This window comes from Numenius arquata, chromosome 7 (assembly GCF_964106895.1).
Source record: "Numenius arquata chromosome 7, bNumArq3.hap1.1, whole genome shotgun sequence".
Classification (NCBI taxonomy): Eukaryota; Metazoa; Chordata; class Aves; order Charadriiformes; family Scolopacidae; genus Numenius; species Numenius arquata.
The window spans coordinates 37,202,301-37,220,096 of record NC_133582.1 but is presented as its reverse complement, the minus strand read 5'-3'; the positions used below and the strand labels follow the sequence as shown (position 1 = coordinate 37,220,096).

The 17,796-nt window shown below is 47.3% G+C and overlaps 1 protein-coding gene across 1 annotated transcript in view; it reads right to left on the bottom strand.

Annotated features, from left to right (window-relative positions):
• The window catches only part of EEPD1 (endonuclease/exonuclease/phosphatase family domain containing 1), a 78,278-nt gene that overhangs the window by 8,389 nt on the left and 52,093 nt on the right, over positions 1-17,796 (bottom strand). The window contains exons 3-4 of the mRNA XM_074150693.1: positions 5,130-5,240; positions 304-438 (exon numbers count right to left, since the gene is read on the bottom strand). Coding sequence (XP_074006794.1) covers positions 304-438; positions 5,130-5,240 — 246 coding nt within the window. The remainder of the gene's footprint in view (positions 1-303; positions 439-5,129; positions 5,241-17,796) is intronic.

Sequence of the window (17,796 nt, the reverse complement as noted above, 5' to 3'; positions counted from 1 at the left end):
GGCTGTGGATGCTACTGAAGACCCACCAACCCGAATGCTGCCCGGTGGCAGAGTTTGCTCCCACAGGAGCTGAGGAAAGGACAGATTCTGGTGATCTGCCATACCCATAAAGGCTCTATATGGGTATGTCCCATGGCCCTGACCTACAATCAAGCCATGAGACAGTGCTGAAGTGATGAGATGGGCTACAGCCTCATGCAAATTTTTATCTGTTAGAAGACTGTGTGTCTTTCCAGCTTCTTACTCCAAATTTTTGAATAAAAGCTCAATTCTGCAAGGGCCGGTTGGCACAAGAGCAGTTACCTTGAAATGTGCAAGGTAGGGGTGAGGGTATGAGTGCTTCCCATTGCCATTCGTCTGTGCACTCTCCTGAAATGAAGCAACTTTCAGTTCAATGCCAGCTGTCGTATCCCAGAGGAAGCCAGAATACTCAACTCCCTGGAATTTTAAAATAAAAATAAAAAAAAAAATTAAAAAAAAAAAGAAAAAAGGAAGAGAAAAGCTAGTAGTTAGAAGGTAAAACCAAAACATTCTGCCCAAATCCGGCCCCCTAGGTGAAATTTTTGCCCACATGTGGTGGTGTGCTCTCCCTGTTTTTCCCCCTCTTCTTCCCCCTCCTCCCCCGGCTCCTGCTCGGGCCATGGCCACCATGGCCATCACAACATCAGCTGCGATAACTTGCACCTGGACTTTGGGGGATGGCTGGCAACCCAGCCAAAACACTGTCTGGAGCGGGGGCCTATAAATTTTGTTCCCAGGAGAATATGACTATAGGTCAATTATCTTACTGTATAAATAGTGGACAGCCCCAGAGCCCTTGGAGCTCTCCTGTATGGCAGCGGCGGCACGCCAGGATCTCCCCTTTTGTGAGGACTCCTCGAGGTTGAGAGATTCCTTGCCACAACAGATTCTCGGTAAGTGACTAATAGCATGCTAAACTTTGAAATCTTAGCTAAGTAACAGAAAGGGTTGATTGCACATATATAATCCTGTAGCCATAAACCGTTGGCCAAGTCTGGGACTAGGGTTGGATCCAGCCGCACCCAGTCTCCTCTCTGAGAAGGAGTTGAGAAACCAAGGGGGTCCTTTCTGAACCTCGTGACTCAAGGGGAGGGTCTCCCTAACAGAGTGTCTGACCCTGTCCTCTCTGCAGGAAATAACAGAGTGTGCTTTGACATCGATTCTCGTAAAACACTATCGCATTTACTGCTCGTTTTATCGCACTTACTACTGATTTTGTTAAATCACTGTTTCACCTTAATAAATATTTCACTACTTCACTCTAACTAGTGAAGTTAATCACTCCGTCCGCAACACCACAAGTTTCGGTACCGCTGTTGGTCTTGGCAATGGTGTACATCACTCCCAAAAGACGCAGAGGCAGTAAAAGATGATGCAGGTTTATATCCATGCTTGGTGCCTGCTGAGGGCAGGAAGCCCAACCGCCTGCGCACAAGCACAAAGGAGAAACAGCATCCTAGGCTATCAGCAGGAGATGAAGAAACAGGTAGAAACACTTCTTTATCTCATCCCAGCTAAAAGCCCCACCAGATGTGGGAGGAACTCCCTGGGCAGCCCCACTGAAAACCGAGCATGCTGAGCTGAAACACATATTGCTCTGCTACTCGCAGCCCTTTCTGCCTGTAAGCTGGCTGTCAGACACCCAGGGGACATTAGCACTGCGTGGTCCAGCCAAGGATTTAATAAGCTCTTTTATCTTATACAGGTGGAGTGTGTTCAGGACCGCCACAGGGGTGAAAAATAAAGATGCTGCCTCTCGTGCACGTGTTTGGGCTGATACGGTCCCTCGTTTCCTCCTAGTCCCAGCAAGGCACCTCTCTTATGAAGACAGGCTGAGAGAGTTGGGGTTGTTCAGCCTGGAGAAGAGAAGGCTCCGGGGAGACCTTATAACGGCCTTCCAGTACCTGAGGGGGCTACAGGAGAGATGGGGAGGGACCCTTTGTCAGGGAGTGTAGCAGTAGGATGAGGGGTAATGGTTTTAAACTGAAAGAGGGGAGATTTAGATGAGATCTCAGGAAGAAATTCTTTGCTGTGAGGGTGGTGAGACACTGGAACAGGTTGCCCAGAGAAGCTGTGGATGCCCCATCCCTGGAGGGGTTCAAGGCCAGGCTGGATGGGGCTTTGAGCAACCTGGTCTGGTGGGAGGTGTCCCTGCCCAGGGCAGGGGGGCTGGAACTCGATGATCTTGAAGGTCCCTTCCAACTCTAACCATTCTGTGACTCTATGAAGGCATTGGATTCCTCTGAGCATGGTCAATAAGGCGGTGGGATTATTTGTCTAACCCTGAGCTCAGTGCCTCGTGGTCTCAGTGGGTGACTGCTGGGGCTGGCAGTAGACGATGCTGGCGCAGTTGTTCCTTCTCCCCACGCCATACGCCATCTCACAGACTTCTGCCTCCCGCAAGCTAAAAATATCCGGGCTCCTTCAGTCTCCTGGCGTCAAATCTGGTCTAGACCTCTCAGCCCTGTCAATCTTCCCTGTCTCTTTTCCAGCTCAAACGTTTCCAACTCAGCTCTCTGCTCCTTTCAGCTCTGTTTCTATCACGCCACATAGGATTTTTTGATTACTTTGGGACATGGAATTGGCATTTTCAGAAAGCTGCCTGCCCCGGCTCCACCAGCAGCGGTATCTAATTCAAAGCCCGTCAGCCTCTACTCCCGTTACTCAGACACCATTTTCCTCGGTATCATTCGAACCGGGTACCCTTAGCTAATCGTAGTTAAATCCACCGCAAGGAAGAGTTTTTCCGTTTCAGCTGCAAATAAACAAGTGCTGACCTCCCGTGAGCCTTGAAAGAAAGTACTAAGGTTAGCTAAAATCCTTTGGTAGATTCTTTAGGTAACTCACCTTTAAAATACTGACAAAATTATTCCACCAGTCGGAAGTCTAAAATCTGAAAACTGCTACAGGGAAAGACGTGGAGGAATAAACCAGCTGTCAACAGCTGCCTGCCGTTCCCTGGCTCCATGCTGCACATCAGCCTGGCGGACAAAAGTCATTGCTTGGCTGAAGGCCAAATGCCTGGGATGTGCCCAAAGCACCATCCACTGTTTTGCATTATTTAGCTCTGTAGAGCATCCCGAGATCAGCTCGTGCTGGAGATGTCACATGCTTAGGGTTATACCACGTTACTTCACTGTATTGTGCTTGTGTACACCATGTTCAGACCTGATGAGCCCATTAATTAACCCAAGGGGTAGAAAAGCCTTGTTGGCTTAGTGGGGGGTTCTCTAGCACAGCCAGATTTCTGCTAAAGCAGCTCAAAGGAAGAATCAGTAGGTAATATTTCCGTTCTTAGCTTGGCCACGGACTTCTCCCATAATTTTGGGAACTGTTCATCCTTACATCCCTACCAGTAAAACAGGGTAGATGATGATTTTTGTTTACTCAGCCTATAGCCAAAACTTTCATTGTTATCTTGGGAAATACAGCTCAAGAAAGAACTGACTAAAGACTTTAGATTTAACTTAAGACTAAAGACTTTAAAGATTTAACACAGAAACTCTTGAGACAATTCTTAATAATTCTTGGGAAAAAAGAAGAAGGTGAGGGAACAACTTCGACAACTGTGCACAACTTTTTAAATTCAGTGTTTTAATGATCTGGCCTAACAAGAGATCCCAAAGGAAAACTCCAACCAGGAATAAAAAATGTCCTGAAGGGGATTTGCACTCTGCATTGGAATTAAGTGTGAATTTTGTTAAATCTTGGACACCTTCAGACCCTCTATGTCCTTTTAGTGGCAGCTGGAGTCCAATCATTGTGCTGCTCAGGTGGCGCGTTTTGGTTTGTGGTTGGTTTTGTTTTTCTCATTCTTAGGTTTTACTCAGAAGCGCAATAAAAGGAGGTGCACCTCCCAAAACATCCGTTCAAAAAACAGTGAACGGTGATGCAACCTGATTTGGAAAAGCCAGATTAAGGAAACGTGGATTCTAAGCAGAGTGATACCAGGATACAACTGCAGCCATGTCTTTAATAACTTTCATTCCATGACAGTTCTCCGTTCCTGCTTCTACCCCACAACAACATCCACATTGCAGTAACATAAGAAGTTCCATCTAAACATGAGGAGGAATTTCTTCACTTTGAGGGTGTCAGAGCCCTGGAAGAGGCTGCCCAGAGAGGTGGTGGAGTCTCCTTCTCTGGAGACATTCAAATCCAACCTGGACATGTTCCTGTGCAACCTGCTCTGGGTGGACCTGCTTTGGCTGGGGGTTGGAGTAGATGACCTCCAGAGGTCCCTTCCAACCCCATGTGATTCTGTGAACAGCATCGTTAGAATGATCAGTTCAGCTACAACATGCTTGAGCCTGAGGAGGTCCTTGCTCTGAAATCTCATTAGAGCCCTTAAAGGGAAAAAAGAGATTTCCCTTGGGAGAAAGTGTTTTTGGGCATTGTTAGTGGTGTCCAGCCAGACATAGCTACCTGAGTAGCCAAGGGTAGCAGCTGTCACCACCTTATAAATTAACACCTCACTGCAGTACATATATATATATATTCCCATGGTAGAAGATGCCGCCTGGGGAAGCCCCGTGCAGCACAGCGCTGACTTCAAACGGAGTCGGCAGCACATTTGGGGAACGCCCAAGACAAGCTCCTCTTCCAGATGAGGACGGCAGGCTGCGTGGCCCCTCTGCGGGGTCTTCCCTTGCAAACTAGGAAAACGGGGAGCTCTTCCCAACAGCGGCCAATGCTGTGCTAGGGAACAAGTTCAGGTGACTAGCACAAAAATATTTCAGAAGTGCTGCAGCCTGCCAGGGGCAAAAGCAAAGACTCTTTCCCTCTCCTAATGCGTAGCCTTTCTCCTATGTTTCTATACTGTTTTTATGCACCATACCTCCCCCCCCCCAAACACACACCTCCCTCCTTACGAGTGTGCCACAGGCTGAGGAAAACAATTCTTCCCGAAAAATCAACCATTGCAGTCAAACTGAAAGCTGTAGGAACAGTCACCTTAAAAAACAGGAGATGCAAACCTTGCCAAAAAAGATTTGCAAGATGTTTTGCCTTAAACATTCAAAATATGTCCTTGGTTGGGGGGGAGAAAAAAAAAAAAAAAAAGAAAAAAGAAAAGCAAAGGCAAAGTTCAGACTTGGGGATTAACGTACCTTGTGTAGCTGGCCTGAGGGTTTTTCGGAAACAACACCCTTCCAACATCCTCTAGGGCCCTTCCACTTGCGGATGTTTGGCAGCGTCGGCTGGTTCAGCTCCGTACAAAACTAGAGAGAGAGGAAAGGGGTGTGTGGGGGGAAAAGATCAGCTTCGTCGGGTTTTTTTTTTTTTAAAAAAAAAGTCCTGCAAAATAAAAGCAAGCAGCGAGGCATTGTTAAGACACACCGCGTAGCACAGGCCGTGCTCTCTGCCCTCCCTGAAGGCTCGCAGAGGAGGTGGTCTGGGCCATATCCCAGGCTGACTCACCCCCGACTGGACATTACTTGGAGATAAATAAAAATTAAAATAGCTCAGAGCAAATGCTGCCAGGAGAATGCTTCTCCCTCAGACTCTTTTTTTTTTGTCCCCTCCCAAGCCGCTTGTGTGACTGGAAGTGGGTTTGCTCCCTGCTGCCTCCAGAGATGCTGACTGCTCCATACCCCATCCCTCCAGGGGCTTCACGGGCCAGGATGCCCCTGTAGCGTGGCTGCCTCCTCTCCAACACCGAGGCTGTCAGCGAGGCACAAAAAGAAGGGTGCAGGCCAAGCTCAATAGCTGCCATTTGGGGGTTAAGACTCCTCCAACTCTACGCCAGGGAGACTGCAGGCCCCTGGAAGCGCTGAGGTGAGAGGAGGACCTTTCTCCTCACCCCATTTTGGGCTCAGCCTGAGAGGAGAGCCAAGCGACGAGCCCGTACCTTGACGGCAAAGAAGCTGAGCATTTGGGCTAAGGAACCCCGAATAAATTGTCATGCCCAAGGGCACGCTGCAGGAGAGATGACAGACTGGAGGAAGGAGATCCTTAATATCGTAGGGTGTGTTTCAACATCTGCATTTCAATGGACAAGTATTAAACCACAACCATGAAACATGTACCGGAGGCAAACCCCATAACTGGTGTGGGAGCTCTGTCTAAAGTTTCTTCAGGCCTGTTCAGAAATGTTGTTAAAAGAACAGCTGCCACATCTCCACCTGGCATTTTGCAGCTGCACATACACCATTTTGTGAGTAGGACTCAGGAGGTGATGGTCCCCCTGCACTGGGCACTGGTGAGGCCCCACCTCAAGGGCTGTGTCCAGTTTTGGGCCCCTTCCCACAAAAAAGACCTTGAGGGGCTGGAGCGGGTCCAGAGAAGGGCAACGGAGCTGGTGAGGGGTCTGGAGAACAAGTCTTGTGAGGAGAGGCTGAGGGAGCTGGGGGTGTTCAGCCTGGAGACAAGGAGGCTGAGGGGAGACCTTCTCGCTCTCTCCAACTCCCTGAAAGGAGGGTGTAGCCAGGGGGGGTCGGTCTCTTCTCCCAAGTCCCAGGCCATGGGACAAGAGGAAATGGCCTCAAGTTGCCCCAGGGGAGGTTCAGATTGGATATTAGGAGAAATGTTTCCACGGAAAGGGCTATTGCACATTGGACTGGGCTGCCCAGGGCAGTGGTTGAGGCACCATCCCTGGAGGTATTTCAAAGCCGGGTTGACATAGTGCTTAGAGACATGGTTTAGTGATGGTTTTTATCAGAGTTCGGTTGATGGTTGGACTTGATGATCTGAAAGGTCCCTTCCAACCTGGACAATTCTGTGATTCTATGATAGATGCTATAATAGCACCATACGCACTCTATACCACTACATGGTATATTAAGACAGATGCTTTCTGGATGCTTGCATCTTTGATGAACAAAGGGATCGGCTGCACAACTGCCCACAGAGCCAGAAGATCCTTCTGATGCTCCCCAGAGGCCACAGCACTTGGACAACTTTATGTGTCCAAGTACACAGTCAGAGCTATAGAGGCTGTGCCCTAATGCCCAACAGATCAGGGATACTCTAACCGTGGACAACCCGTAAAGTCCCCAAGTCACCTGGGTAACATCTTGAGATTGACATATTAAATAGAACATTTAAAAACACAACCCATGCTCTGGAAAATCTGGAATCTGAAACCCCTCGACGTGGACAATATGGAATTGTATCCAGAATGTCCCTCCAAATCAAGCAGCAATTTAACGAGAAAAGATTTTCAAGGCAAACAGTAACCTCCTGTACACGGGGACTCTGCAGTGGGACGTGCCAAACACAGTCCAAAGAGCTACAGTGATAAACCGCACGGATAGAAGCGTTTCCTAGGTGGGTATCAGCAAAAAGGATGGGACAGTTATTCTCACGCTTATTTTATCTTCTGTTTCAAAAATAAAAATTTCAAAAATAAAAATTTATCTTCTGTTTCAAAAAAAAATCAAACCCCGCTCTGTCGGTAACTGTCCCCTCTGCGAGCGCAGCATCCTGGAGGCTGAAACTGTAAGCGTTGACTTCTGGGCAACCCAGCAACCTTTTTTTATTTTTTTTTTTTTTTTCTTGCCTCAAAAGGATAAGAGTCATTTCAGTCACGCACCCGAAGCAAAAAACGCTTGGCACACCTTTGCACACAGTTTTGTGAACTGCAGAGATTGGCTGGGGTTTCTGATTCAAGGAGCCTCCCCAACACACCGTGTTATTCTCTGCCATATACCCCCAGGCAGTGCTGGGGCCGGGCTGATTTATTAAAGGAGGAGGCAGGCGGGGTGTCTGCATCCCTGGGAACAGAGCTCGGCTCTCCGCTGATTGCCAGGTGCTAACCCAAATAAACCCCAATAAATCGCGGCAGCAAGAGCTACTCGTTCCCGATGTCACTCTGATGACTTGAAACAGCGGGAATTTGGTGAATGACTTTTCTAACGTTTAAATGACTTAAATTGGAGAAAAAAAATAAATAAAAATTGTTGAAGTTAGGAGTTCAACTGCAACCCGACAAGAGTTAACTTATCTCTGGGTTGCAGCTGCCTAGAAAGTCCAGCCAGCACAAAGAATATGACAGGGCTGAATAAATCCTACAGAAACCACCGCTTTATTAATAACAAGAGCACCTGCAGTTGACTAGTTTGAATATTTTCTTTCCTCCAAATTCTTTTTTTTTTTTTTTTTTTAAGACCTTGATTTAACTTTGCTCAAACAGAAAGATGACAAATAAGATTACACGGTTTGTTCAGAAAAAAAGCCACCAGCCCGTTCTGGATACGGTTGCAGCAACGGAGAACTTGACCTCCAGCAGCTGACTTTAATCTGTGCCCATTTTCCAGGGCTTACAGGCACACGGATTTTGAAGCTGTGGCAGCATACTTGCTCAGGTCACGCTTTTTCAGCTGAAGTGAGGAGGGCATTTCTCAAATCATGTTGTTGCAGCCACAAAACCCAACGTCAAACAGCATCACGGTTTCCCTCGTTTGGTAAAAATATACAGACAAGCTCCTAGCCCCCCTGGGGAATGAAAAAAAAAATAATGCTTTTTCTCCTTTGCAAAACTAAGTTAGAGCTACGCCGATCCTTTGAGGAGCAGCTCTTCAAGTGGTGAAGAAAAATATAAATTAAAATCTCAGTCAACCAGAAAAATACATTGTTGGTTTTTTTTTTTCCGAAAAGAAGTTCTAGTTTTGTTTTTCTCTAGACCCTTTCAGGCTGCAAGTTTCCTGAAATTCAATCAGCTGCTTCATTAAATCCTACACACACCAGGTCAAAACTCAGACACAGACCACGACACCACCAGCACCAGGGCTCATTTACAAGCCTGCCCCGTATGACACCCATGCCACCGCGGTCTCTCTTGCCGCTGGGGGCTGGGTTCTGTGGGACAGGCAGTGCCGCCAGGGAGCAGGAACATGGAGCACCAAGCTCCAGGCATCTTCCAGGCAAAGAGCAGCCTGTGCTCCTAGGAGGTGAACCCCCTTGTGCCAGGAACCTGCCTATTGCCCCTGTTTGGCTGCAAGGCGCCTGCAAGGGCCACCACCCCAGGAACTGGGACAAGCCCCATCGCCTTTCCTCATCAGCAACACGTCATTTTCCCAAGAAGGGAGGATCCAAAGATGTAATTGCTCTTTGTACACCCTGATAAGGAGCTGGTCGGTGCCTGTTGCTCCCAGCCCCTCCAGAAGCAGAGACAGGTACAGGAATGAACTTATGACTGACACGGGAAAAGAACGGAGGGAAGCTGGAAGAACTTGGGTAATGCACATTTGAGGATGGACTTGTGAGGGGAAGTCAAGAGGGTCTTGGACTAATTTGGGAGCAGGGAGAAGAACATACACTGAGCTGGCACATGCTGGAGATCCTAAGGGAGTTACAGACTCTCCAATATACCTACCTGCTTCCCCAAGACACTCCAAGCACTGCCAGCAAGAGCATCTAATTTGTGCATTAAGCTAAATCTCCTCCAGTGCAGCAACGCTGCACACGAGGAGAGCTGCCAGCGAGCACCCTGCAGTAGCACACGAGCAGATCTCACCACCTCTTCTTCAGGATGCCCTGGTTAATCTTTGTGTTCTTTTGGGGTGCTATCTGTGCAGCCAGTCCCAAACCAGGCACAGTAGGGTCATCTGTGGATGGACCACTCGGTGGGTAAGGAACTGGCCGGATGGCCACACTCAAAGGGTTGTGGTCAACAGCTCAATGTCCAAGTGGAAGCCAGTGACAAGTGGTGTTCCTCAGGGGTCGGCACTGGGACTGTTCAACATCTTTCTCAGAGACATGGACAGCGGGAATGAGTGCACCCTCAGCAAGTTTGCCAACAACACCAAGCTGTGTGGCACAGTCGACACGCTGGAGGGAAAGGATGCCATCCAGAGGGACCTGGACAGGCTAGAGAGGTGGGCTCATGCAAAACTCATGAAGTTCAACCAAGACAAGTGTCCTGCACCTGGGACATGACAATCCCAGGCACAAATACAGGTTGGGCAGAGAATGGCTGGAGAGCAGCCCTGAGGAGAAAGACTTGGGAGTGCTCGTGGATGAGAAGATCAACATGAGCCAGCCATGTGCACTGGCAGCCCAGAAAGCCAACCGCATCCTGGGCTGCATCAAGAGAAGTGTGGCCAGCAGGTCCAGGGAGGTAATTCTGCCCCACTACTCTGCTCTGATGAGACCCCACCTGGAGTACTGTGTCCAGCTTTGGAGCCCTCAACACGGGAAGGACATGGACCTGTTGGAACTGGTCCAGAAAAGGGCCATGAAGGTGATCAGAGGGATGGAGCACCTCTCCTCTCCTATGAAGACAGGCTGAGAGAGCTGGGGTTGTTCAGCCTGGAGAATAGAAGGCTCCGGGGAGACCTTATATCGGCCTTCCAGTACCCGAAGGGGCTACAGGAGAGATGGGGAGGGACTCTTTATGGGGGAGTGGAGCCATAGGACAAGGGTAATGGTTTTAAACTGAAAGAGGGGAGATTTAGATTAGATATGAGGAAGAAATTCTTTACTGTGAGGGTGGTGAGACACTGGAACAGGTTGCCCAGAGAAGCTGTGGATGCCCCATCCCTGGAGGGGTTCAAGACCAGGCTGGATGGGGCTTTGGGCAACCTGGTCTGGTGGGAGGTATCCCTGCCCATGGCAGGGGGGTTGGAACTGGATGATCTTGAAGGTCCCTTCCAACTCTAACCATTCTATGATTCTAAGAGGGGATGGAAGATGCAGCAGGGCCAGGATGCTCCGCACACTTCTGCAGCCAAACAACACTGCATTCACCTCCCATGGGCAGGAGCAAATAAGGAAGGGGACCCAGAGGAGCATCAGGCCTTTCAGTCGCATCTGGGTTCTCCTATAACAAAATGTAACAGCAGGGAAGGAAGCAGGGAAGAGGTCCAACCTTGGATCCCATTTCCCACTGACAATAGCATCGTCTCGTTGCTTGTTTGCCTTTCCCTCAAGCGTACCCCTTTCCTTTTTTTGCAAAAGTAGCCAAAAAAATCCACACACGAGAAACAGATGCACCCACTGGCGTGGGGGGGGTGCGCTCGCAAACTCTATTCAGAGGAACCATACAAATAACATGAGGAAAAGTCTGGGTTGCCCTGTATTGAGCTAGGACATTTTTCACATGCCCATTTACCTAGTCCCTTCTAGGAAGACTTCAATAAAGATTGAGTAATATTTACTGCTTGTGTTTTTCAAGTATTGATATTACACAAAGGCAAATAAAACTTGGCAGGTGGATGGGGGTCTGATAGACAGATAATTATGAGCGTTTTCAGAGGAGAACAACCCACCCCCAGGGAATCAGTTTCAGCCTCAGCCATACATTTGTGCTGGAAAAAGCTTTCTACTTCTCCCTCTTGTACACCATTTTACGGTGACGTTAGAGCTGAAGAAATAATGAAAAAAAAATTTATAAAGTTTAAGAGAAACACTCTAGGATGAAAAAAAAAAAACATAATGAACCAATCTACTGAAAGTGCCAGAGAATTACTCCTGGAAAGCTTATCTGCCCCTTTCCTTGTGTCCTGTTTGCACCGGGTCACCGAGACCTGGGGCAATACCTTCCCATACTTTATGTACTGGCTTGTTGTTCCTAGAGCTAAACTAAAACATCCAGATGGATGACGGAATAAATCCTTGCCAACCTCCAATGTTTTTCACAAACATTACCTACGGCATCCTTCAAAGAGCTGTATAAACTCATGAGCAGCTAAATCAAGGCAGAGCCCTTCAGCACAGCCAAATCCTTGAGCAGTGTCTTCCTTCAGACATAATACAGGACCTGTAGGCACAGCCATCACCTCCACACACCTTTGCACGCTATGGACATACAGAGCTCATTTGTTGGGATAACGTGCATGCATATGGACCCCTTCCCACAAAAAAGCCATTGAGGGGCTGGAGCAGGTCCAGAGAAGGGCAACGGAGCTGGTGAGGGGTCTGGAGAACAAGTCTTGTGAGGAGAGGCTGAGGGAGCTGGGGGTGTTCAGCCTGGAGACAAGGAGGCTGAGGGGAGACCTTCTCGCTCTCTCCAACTCCCTGAAAGGAGGGTGTAGCCAGGGGGGGTCGGTCTCTTCTCCCAAGTCCCAGGCCATGGGACAAGAGGAAATGGCCTCAAGTTGCACCAGGGGAGGTTCAGATTGGATATTAGGAGAAATGTTTCCACGGAAAGGGTTATTGCACCTTGGACTGGGCTGCCCGGGGCAGTGGTTGAGGCCCCATCCCTGGAGGTATTGAAAAGCCGGGTTGACATAGTGCTTAGAGACATGGTTTAGTGATGGTTTTGATCAGAGTTCAGTTGATGGTTGGACTCGATGATCTGAAAGGTCCCTTTCAACCTGGACAATTCTATGATCCTATGATATTAGGGTCCCAAGCCCTGGTCCCCCTGAAGGCACCTACAGCTTTTTCATGAACTTGAGCAGGACTCATTTTTCCCCAGAAAAATGTGCTGCTTCTGCTTCTTAAAAAGCATCCCAGTAATTCAGACACCCACAGAGGAAGAATTTCCTTCCTCTGAGGATCAGATTCTCACTCAGCTCCTAAACGAGCGCTCCAGGCACCATGTTATGGCCTGGAGAGCAAACATTTACAGTACTGCAGCCTCGCCACCCGGCAGCCACAATGGTGACCCCAAGTCCCAGCTTTGCTGCAAAAACCAGTTCTAAGCCAGGAAACCTCTGGAACTGAGCTCCTCAGAGGAGACAGGATAAGGAAACCTCGTTTTTCAAGCCCAACTATACACAGGCTAGAAACTCAGTTGTCCATGTCCATTCTGCCTGCTGCAGATGGGGGTAATCCTGGCTCTGCGGAGAGGCACCACTCTGCTTACCTGAGGAGCGTAAAAGCACCAGAGGACTCTGTCACAGAGGCATCCCCGGGGTTAGGTAGCGGCTCTGTGATACTTGGCAGGATTGGAAAGTTTTTCAAACCAAAGGCATCGCTGCCCGTGTGAGGTATCTGAGCCCCTTCACGAGCCTGGCCCTGTTTGAACCAGCCCCTGGATGCGAGTCCAGCTGGACACACGCCTCTCTCCTGCCGCCACAGTGTTACTCACCCATTGTACTCCATGAACGTGCAGGAAATAATTATGCTGATAAACTTAACATTATCTCAATTATCAAAAGTATATAATGATTTGTTTCCATCTACAGACCCGTTTGAATCAAATCAGGTTTTGTTTTTGGTTTTTTTTGTGTTTTTTTTTTTTTTTAATCAGGATCAGCTGGGGAGTGGTGGGAGCCTAAGTTTGCACTCCCAAGTTATTTGCTTTCCTTTCTGAGTACATATTTTCGAAAACTTTAGCAGTGAGTTTCTACACTGCCCTCCCAGATGAATTACAGCTCACCACAGTCACCCAACTGCTTAATTCTTTGTCATATCCAAGAGGAAATTACTTTCTTTATTTTTGAGTATGTGATTAAAAAAACAGATTGTAGTCCAAAAAACCAGATTGTAGTCTCCATAAAACCAGTTCTCTGCTCGCCTTTAATCACAGTGTTCTCGGGACAACAATGAAGATCATTCACTGGCATGTTCTCCTACCTTCAGCCTAAACAAAAGTGATTATTTATATAAGCAATGTCTTTTTATAGCTCTTCAAAAGGAAGACACGGAAACCTTTGGTGCAGAGCAGCGAAATAACAACAACTGAAAGAGGCAATGCAACAACTCCCCTAACACATTTTAAGTGTTGGGGCCACTATTGAAGAATTATGGGATGTTCAACTACATATTGTCAAAACGGGATAAGTAACATCTTTCAGCCAGTTTGTCATTTAACGGGAAGCTGTCTTCACAGATGCTTGGTGGAAATATATGCTGCCCTTTCCCTACGGGAGAGAGCACCCATATTTGCCAGCCTCCATGTAGGAGAAGTTTTGTGGGTTCTTAATTTCTCATGTTTCCATTCACAAGCTAAGCTTTTTCTTTGTACTTCATGGGACAGACTCATTTTGCAAAAGGCATTTCTTGACTACTTCTCTTCGTACCTGTAAGGAGTTTCTTTTTAATTTTTAAACATAATACAGGAAACAAGGCTCAAGAGGTTGTCAAGGATGGTCACAAATCTTTGCAACTTGTTCTTGAAGCCTTTTCAAGATAGTGTTTTATTCTGCATAAGTAGGCAGTATAATCATTAACAGCAATAATGGCATGCTAAGGGAACTGATGTGATATAGAGAAGAATAAAAAGAAGCCCTCATGACTGTGAGGTTATCTTTTTCATCAAGCTGTTTTTACGAGAGATGAGTGGTTGAGTTCAAACCCTTGCTCTACATTGTCATAAAACCATCTGCTCAACTGGTTAGCTGTGCTAAAATCATAGCCACCCCATGACGGGATTATTTGCTCATTACTATATTGTCTGCTGCAAACACTCAAGTGCTTTTCTGAGGTTTTTTTTTCCCAACTCATTATTTCCAAAGGAAGAAGACACGTTTCCTTTTGCTGCCACTTCTGCCACCAGAAAGACACCTCTCTAGGAAGGCAGGTGTATGCTTAGGGAAGGGATCATTGAGATCGTTAGAGCAATGCGGTGTCAGATATTTTAGAAATACTACTCTAAGTGTATCACTCCAGCTGATAAGTGTATCCCACGCAGTGCTGGACACAGAGGGATCGAAGTCTTGCACAAACTGAGCTACTGCATGTTTACCCAGAGCCCACGTACCCGTTTTGACTCCTGATGGCCACCACTCCATGATAAAGGAGACCTAAGCTGTATGGTCCTTAGGACTAGATATAAGGCACCGGGCAACAAGGAGTCAGTGGCTTCCTGGGAACCCCTCTTATTTTCATTTTTTTTTTGTTTAATCCCTGGGCTGATTCTTTTCTCACGAAACATGAAACTCAGGGGTCGATTTCTGTGGTGTGGTGTAAAGCCATACCACCGCGAGTACAGCCTTACTCGCCCAGTAACCGGGGCTAAATGAGGTGCAAATCAGTTTATCAGAACCCAGCCCTTAATACAGAAAGCAAATACGAAACCATCCTATGAAACCTGAGACCCAAAAGTGATAAGAAATGGTTTCTCGTTCACCAATTTAAAAAAAAACAACCAAACAAACAAATTGACGCCAGGATCTAAGTCTCCTTACCTGCGCGTTGTCTTCAGCCAGAGGAGAGGAAAAAAAATGTGCTAATACGAAAGACGAAGAAACAAAACCGAAAGGGAACAGGGAAATCACAGTTTTGAATGTTATTAATCAAGGAAAGCTGCTTGCTGCTTTCCTAGATAACTATGTCTTCTCTCCATTCCCACGATAAAAATTTACTCATTTCCAGACGTGTTAGCAGGCGAGTTGAGGGGTTTTTGTGTGTTTTGGTTGTTTTGTTGTTTTTCTTTAAGTTGTGCACTGCTGGCATATACATGGTGGTAGGGATGGATGGGACTGTGCTGATGTGCAGTATGAGAAAAATGAGAGCGGTGGGTTAAGAAAACTGCTGTGACACAAGGAAAAAGGCATGGCCCTCGTTATTACAAGGTCGTGGTTTGGCCACCCCTACAGAGCCTTGCATCAAAAATAGTTATTCACTGGGCATTTTGCTTCCATCTCTTTCTTTCCTACTGTTAGTACTCCTGTTTTCCCCAACTGATTTACATCTCAGCTTAGAGCACGTATTCTTTCCTGCGGTAGGAACACAAAAACAAGGAAGAGAAAAATATATAATGTGACTCACAACCAGTGCGAGACTCAAATATTTATTCTTCCTTCAGGCATTGATTACAGAACACTCTACCACCTCCCGTAAAGTTATTTAAATCTGTCTCATATCCTATGGCATTACTTTTTTTCTTTTTTTTGGATGCTCATTATTGGATCTCTTCCAGGCTGCTAGCATTAGGACATGTCACCTCACCTTATTTTTTCAAAAACCTCATACGCATCTACACTCTTTTTCACACCTCTAGCCCTTAATTTAAAGACCCCGGTTTGACACTGATTCCTCTCCGAAATAGCACAATCTTTATTTATAGATTTGCGTGAGTTCTCTGTCTTCACCCACTGGCGTGCCCTCCGCAGAGTCTACAGGACTGTCCTCCAACCCTGACCAAAGTTCGGCTCTAACAGGTGCAATGGACTGTTGTCGTGGTTTCGGCTGAATTTACCAAAACCGGACCGACAGATGGCCCTTCCGCCCCCTTCTCCCCCCCCCCAAAAGAGAAGAGAGGAGGAGAAAGAGATAAGGAGATTCAGAAGTTTAGAATGAACTAAATTACTTTAATGAAGAATTAATATTAAAATAAAAATAAAGAAGAAAATAATGAAATAGAGATAATATATACAAAACCGTATCAAGCTCCCAGGATGACAGTCACGTCACCGGCAGGCACTGGGGAAGTCCCAGACTGGACTCAGTGACGGATGGGAGCTGGATTCCAGCTCTGGAGTCAGGAACACACGGATCGGGATCAAAGGCAGATGAACAGAGTCCTCTCTGGACGTCGGCCATCGCAGGAAGGGGCTGACCCTTTGATCCCTCAGCTTTTATACTGAGCATGGGGCAGATGGGATGGAACACCCCAGTTGGTCAGGTTTGGGTCACCTCTCCTGTCCACTCCTCCCCACCGATGTGACCCCTCTACGTTTTTTCCGTTTCTGACCCCCTAAGGGGGCAAATAACGAAATTGGCTGCCCTTGGTTGTTACAGCAATAAGGATAAGCAAGGGCCTCCCTGCACACCATCCCTTGGCATGGAGCACAAACATTGGGCTTATCATTCTGAGAACGAGCAGTTTTCTCCACAATACACCGTTAATTTCAGAGAGTTAGAGGAGGCCGAGCTGGGATGTAAAGTTACAGAACAGACAATTGGTTCAGTTTTACTTCAAACCGGGACAATTGTGGCTCCCCACAGAGAGCATATGCATTGCTTAACCCACATAAAACTACCCAAAAATTACTTGGGCTGACATTAAAACACTCTTGCTGCTCTTGTCAATTATTAAAAGAGAAAAAAAAACACCACCGCCACCCTTCACCAAAATTGCTGACTATTCAGAACTGGTCCTGTTCTATAAACTTGCTTTACTTTCTGCCATCTTCTAGAAGAAATCCAGGGAAAAAAGGACTGACTAAGGATCCCTATTACTTCTATCACCCACAGCCAAAACTTAAACACATGCCAGCATTTGCAAACACATATTTTCTGTTTCTCCTTGTTCTGGAAGTGTAGAGAAGAATTTTACTAATGGGTAAGTTTGGCTTCTGTCCAGGGATAGGACTAGATGCCTCAGATTTAAATGCCAAGCTCGTGTAACAATCCATCTCCATACCACCACTTCTCAGAGAGGTACAGCCATGCTCTAGGGAAGAAGAGGGCACCTCCCAAAGGACAGCATTTTAAGAGCAACCTGTGTTCTCTGAGGCTCCTAGTGATGAGTATTGCACAACAGGAAGTGTGGGCTGGATGAGGGGACAGTGAGGTGGATTGAGAACTGGCTGTGTGACAGGACCCAAAGGGTAACGATTAATGGAGCAGGTTCAAGCTGGAGGCCTGTAACCAGTGGTGTCCCCCAGGGGTCAATACTTGCTCCAGTCCTGTTCAACATATTCATCAGTGACCTGGATGAGGGGACCGAGTGTATCCTCAGCAAGTTCGCTGGTGATACCAAACTGGGAGGGGTGGCTGACACCCCGGAGGGCCGTGCTGCCATCCAGCGAGACCTGGACAGGCTGGAGAGCTGGGCAAGGAAGAACCTCATGAGGTTCAACAAGGAAAAGTGTAGGGTCCTGCACCTGGGGAAGAAGAATGTCAGGCACCAATACAGGTTAGGTGTGGACCTGCTGGAGACAAGTTCTGAAGAGAAAGATCTGGGGGTCCTGGTAGACAGCAAAATGACAATGAGCAAGCAGT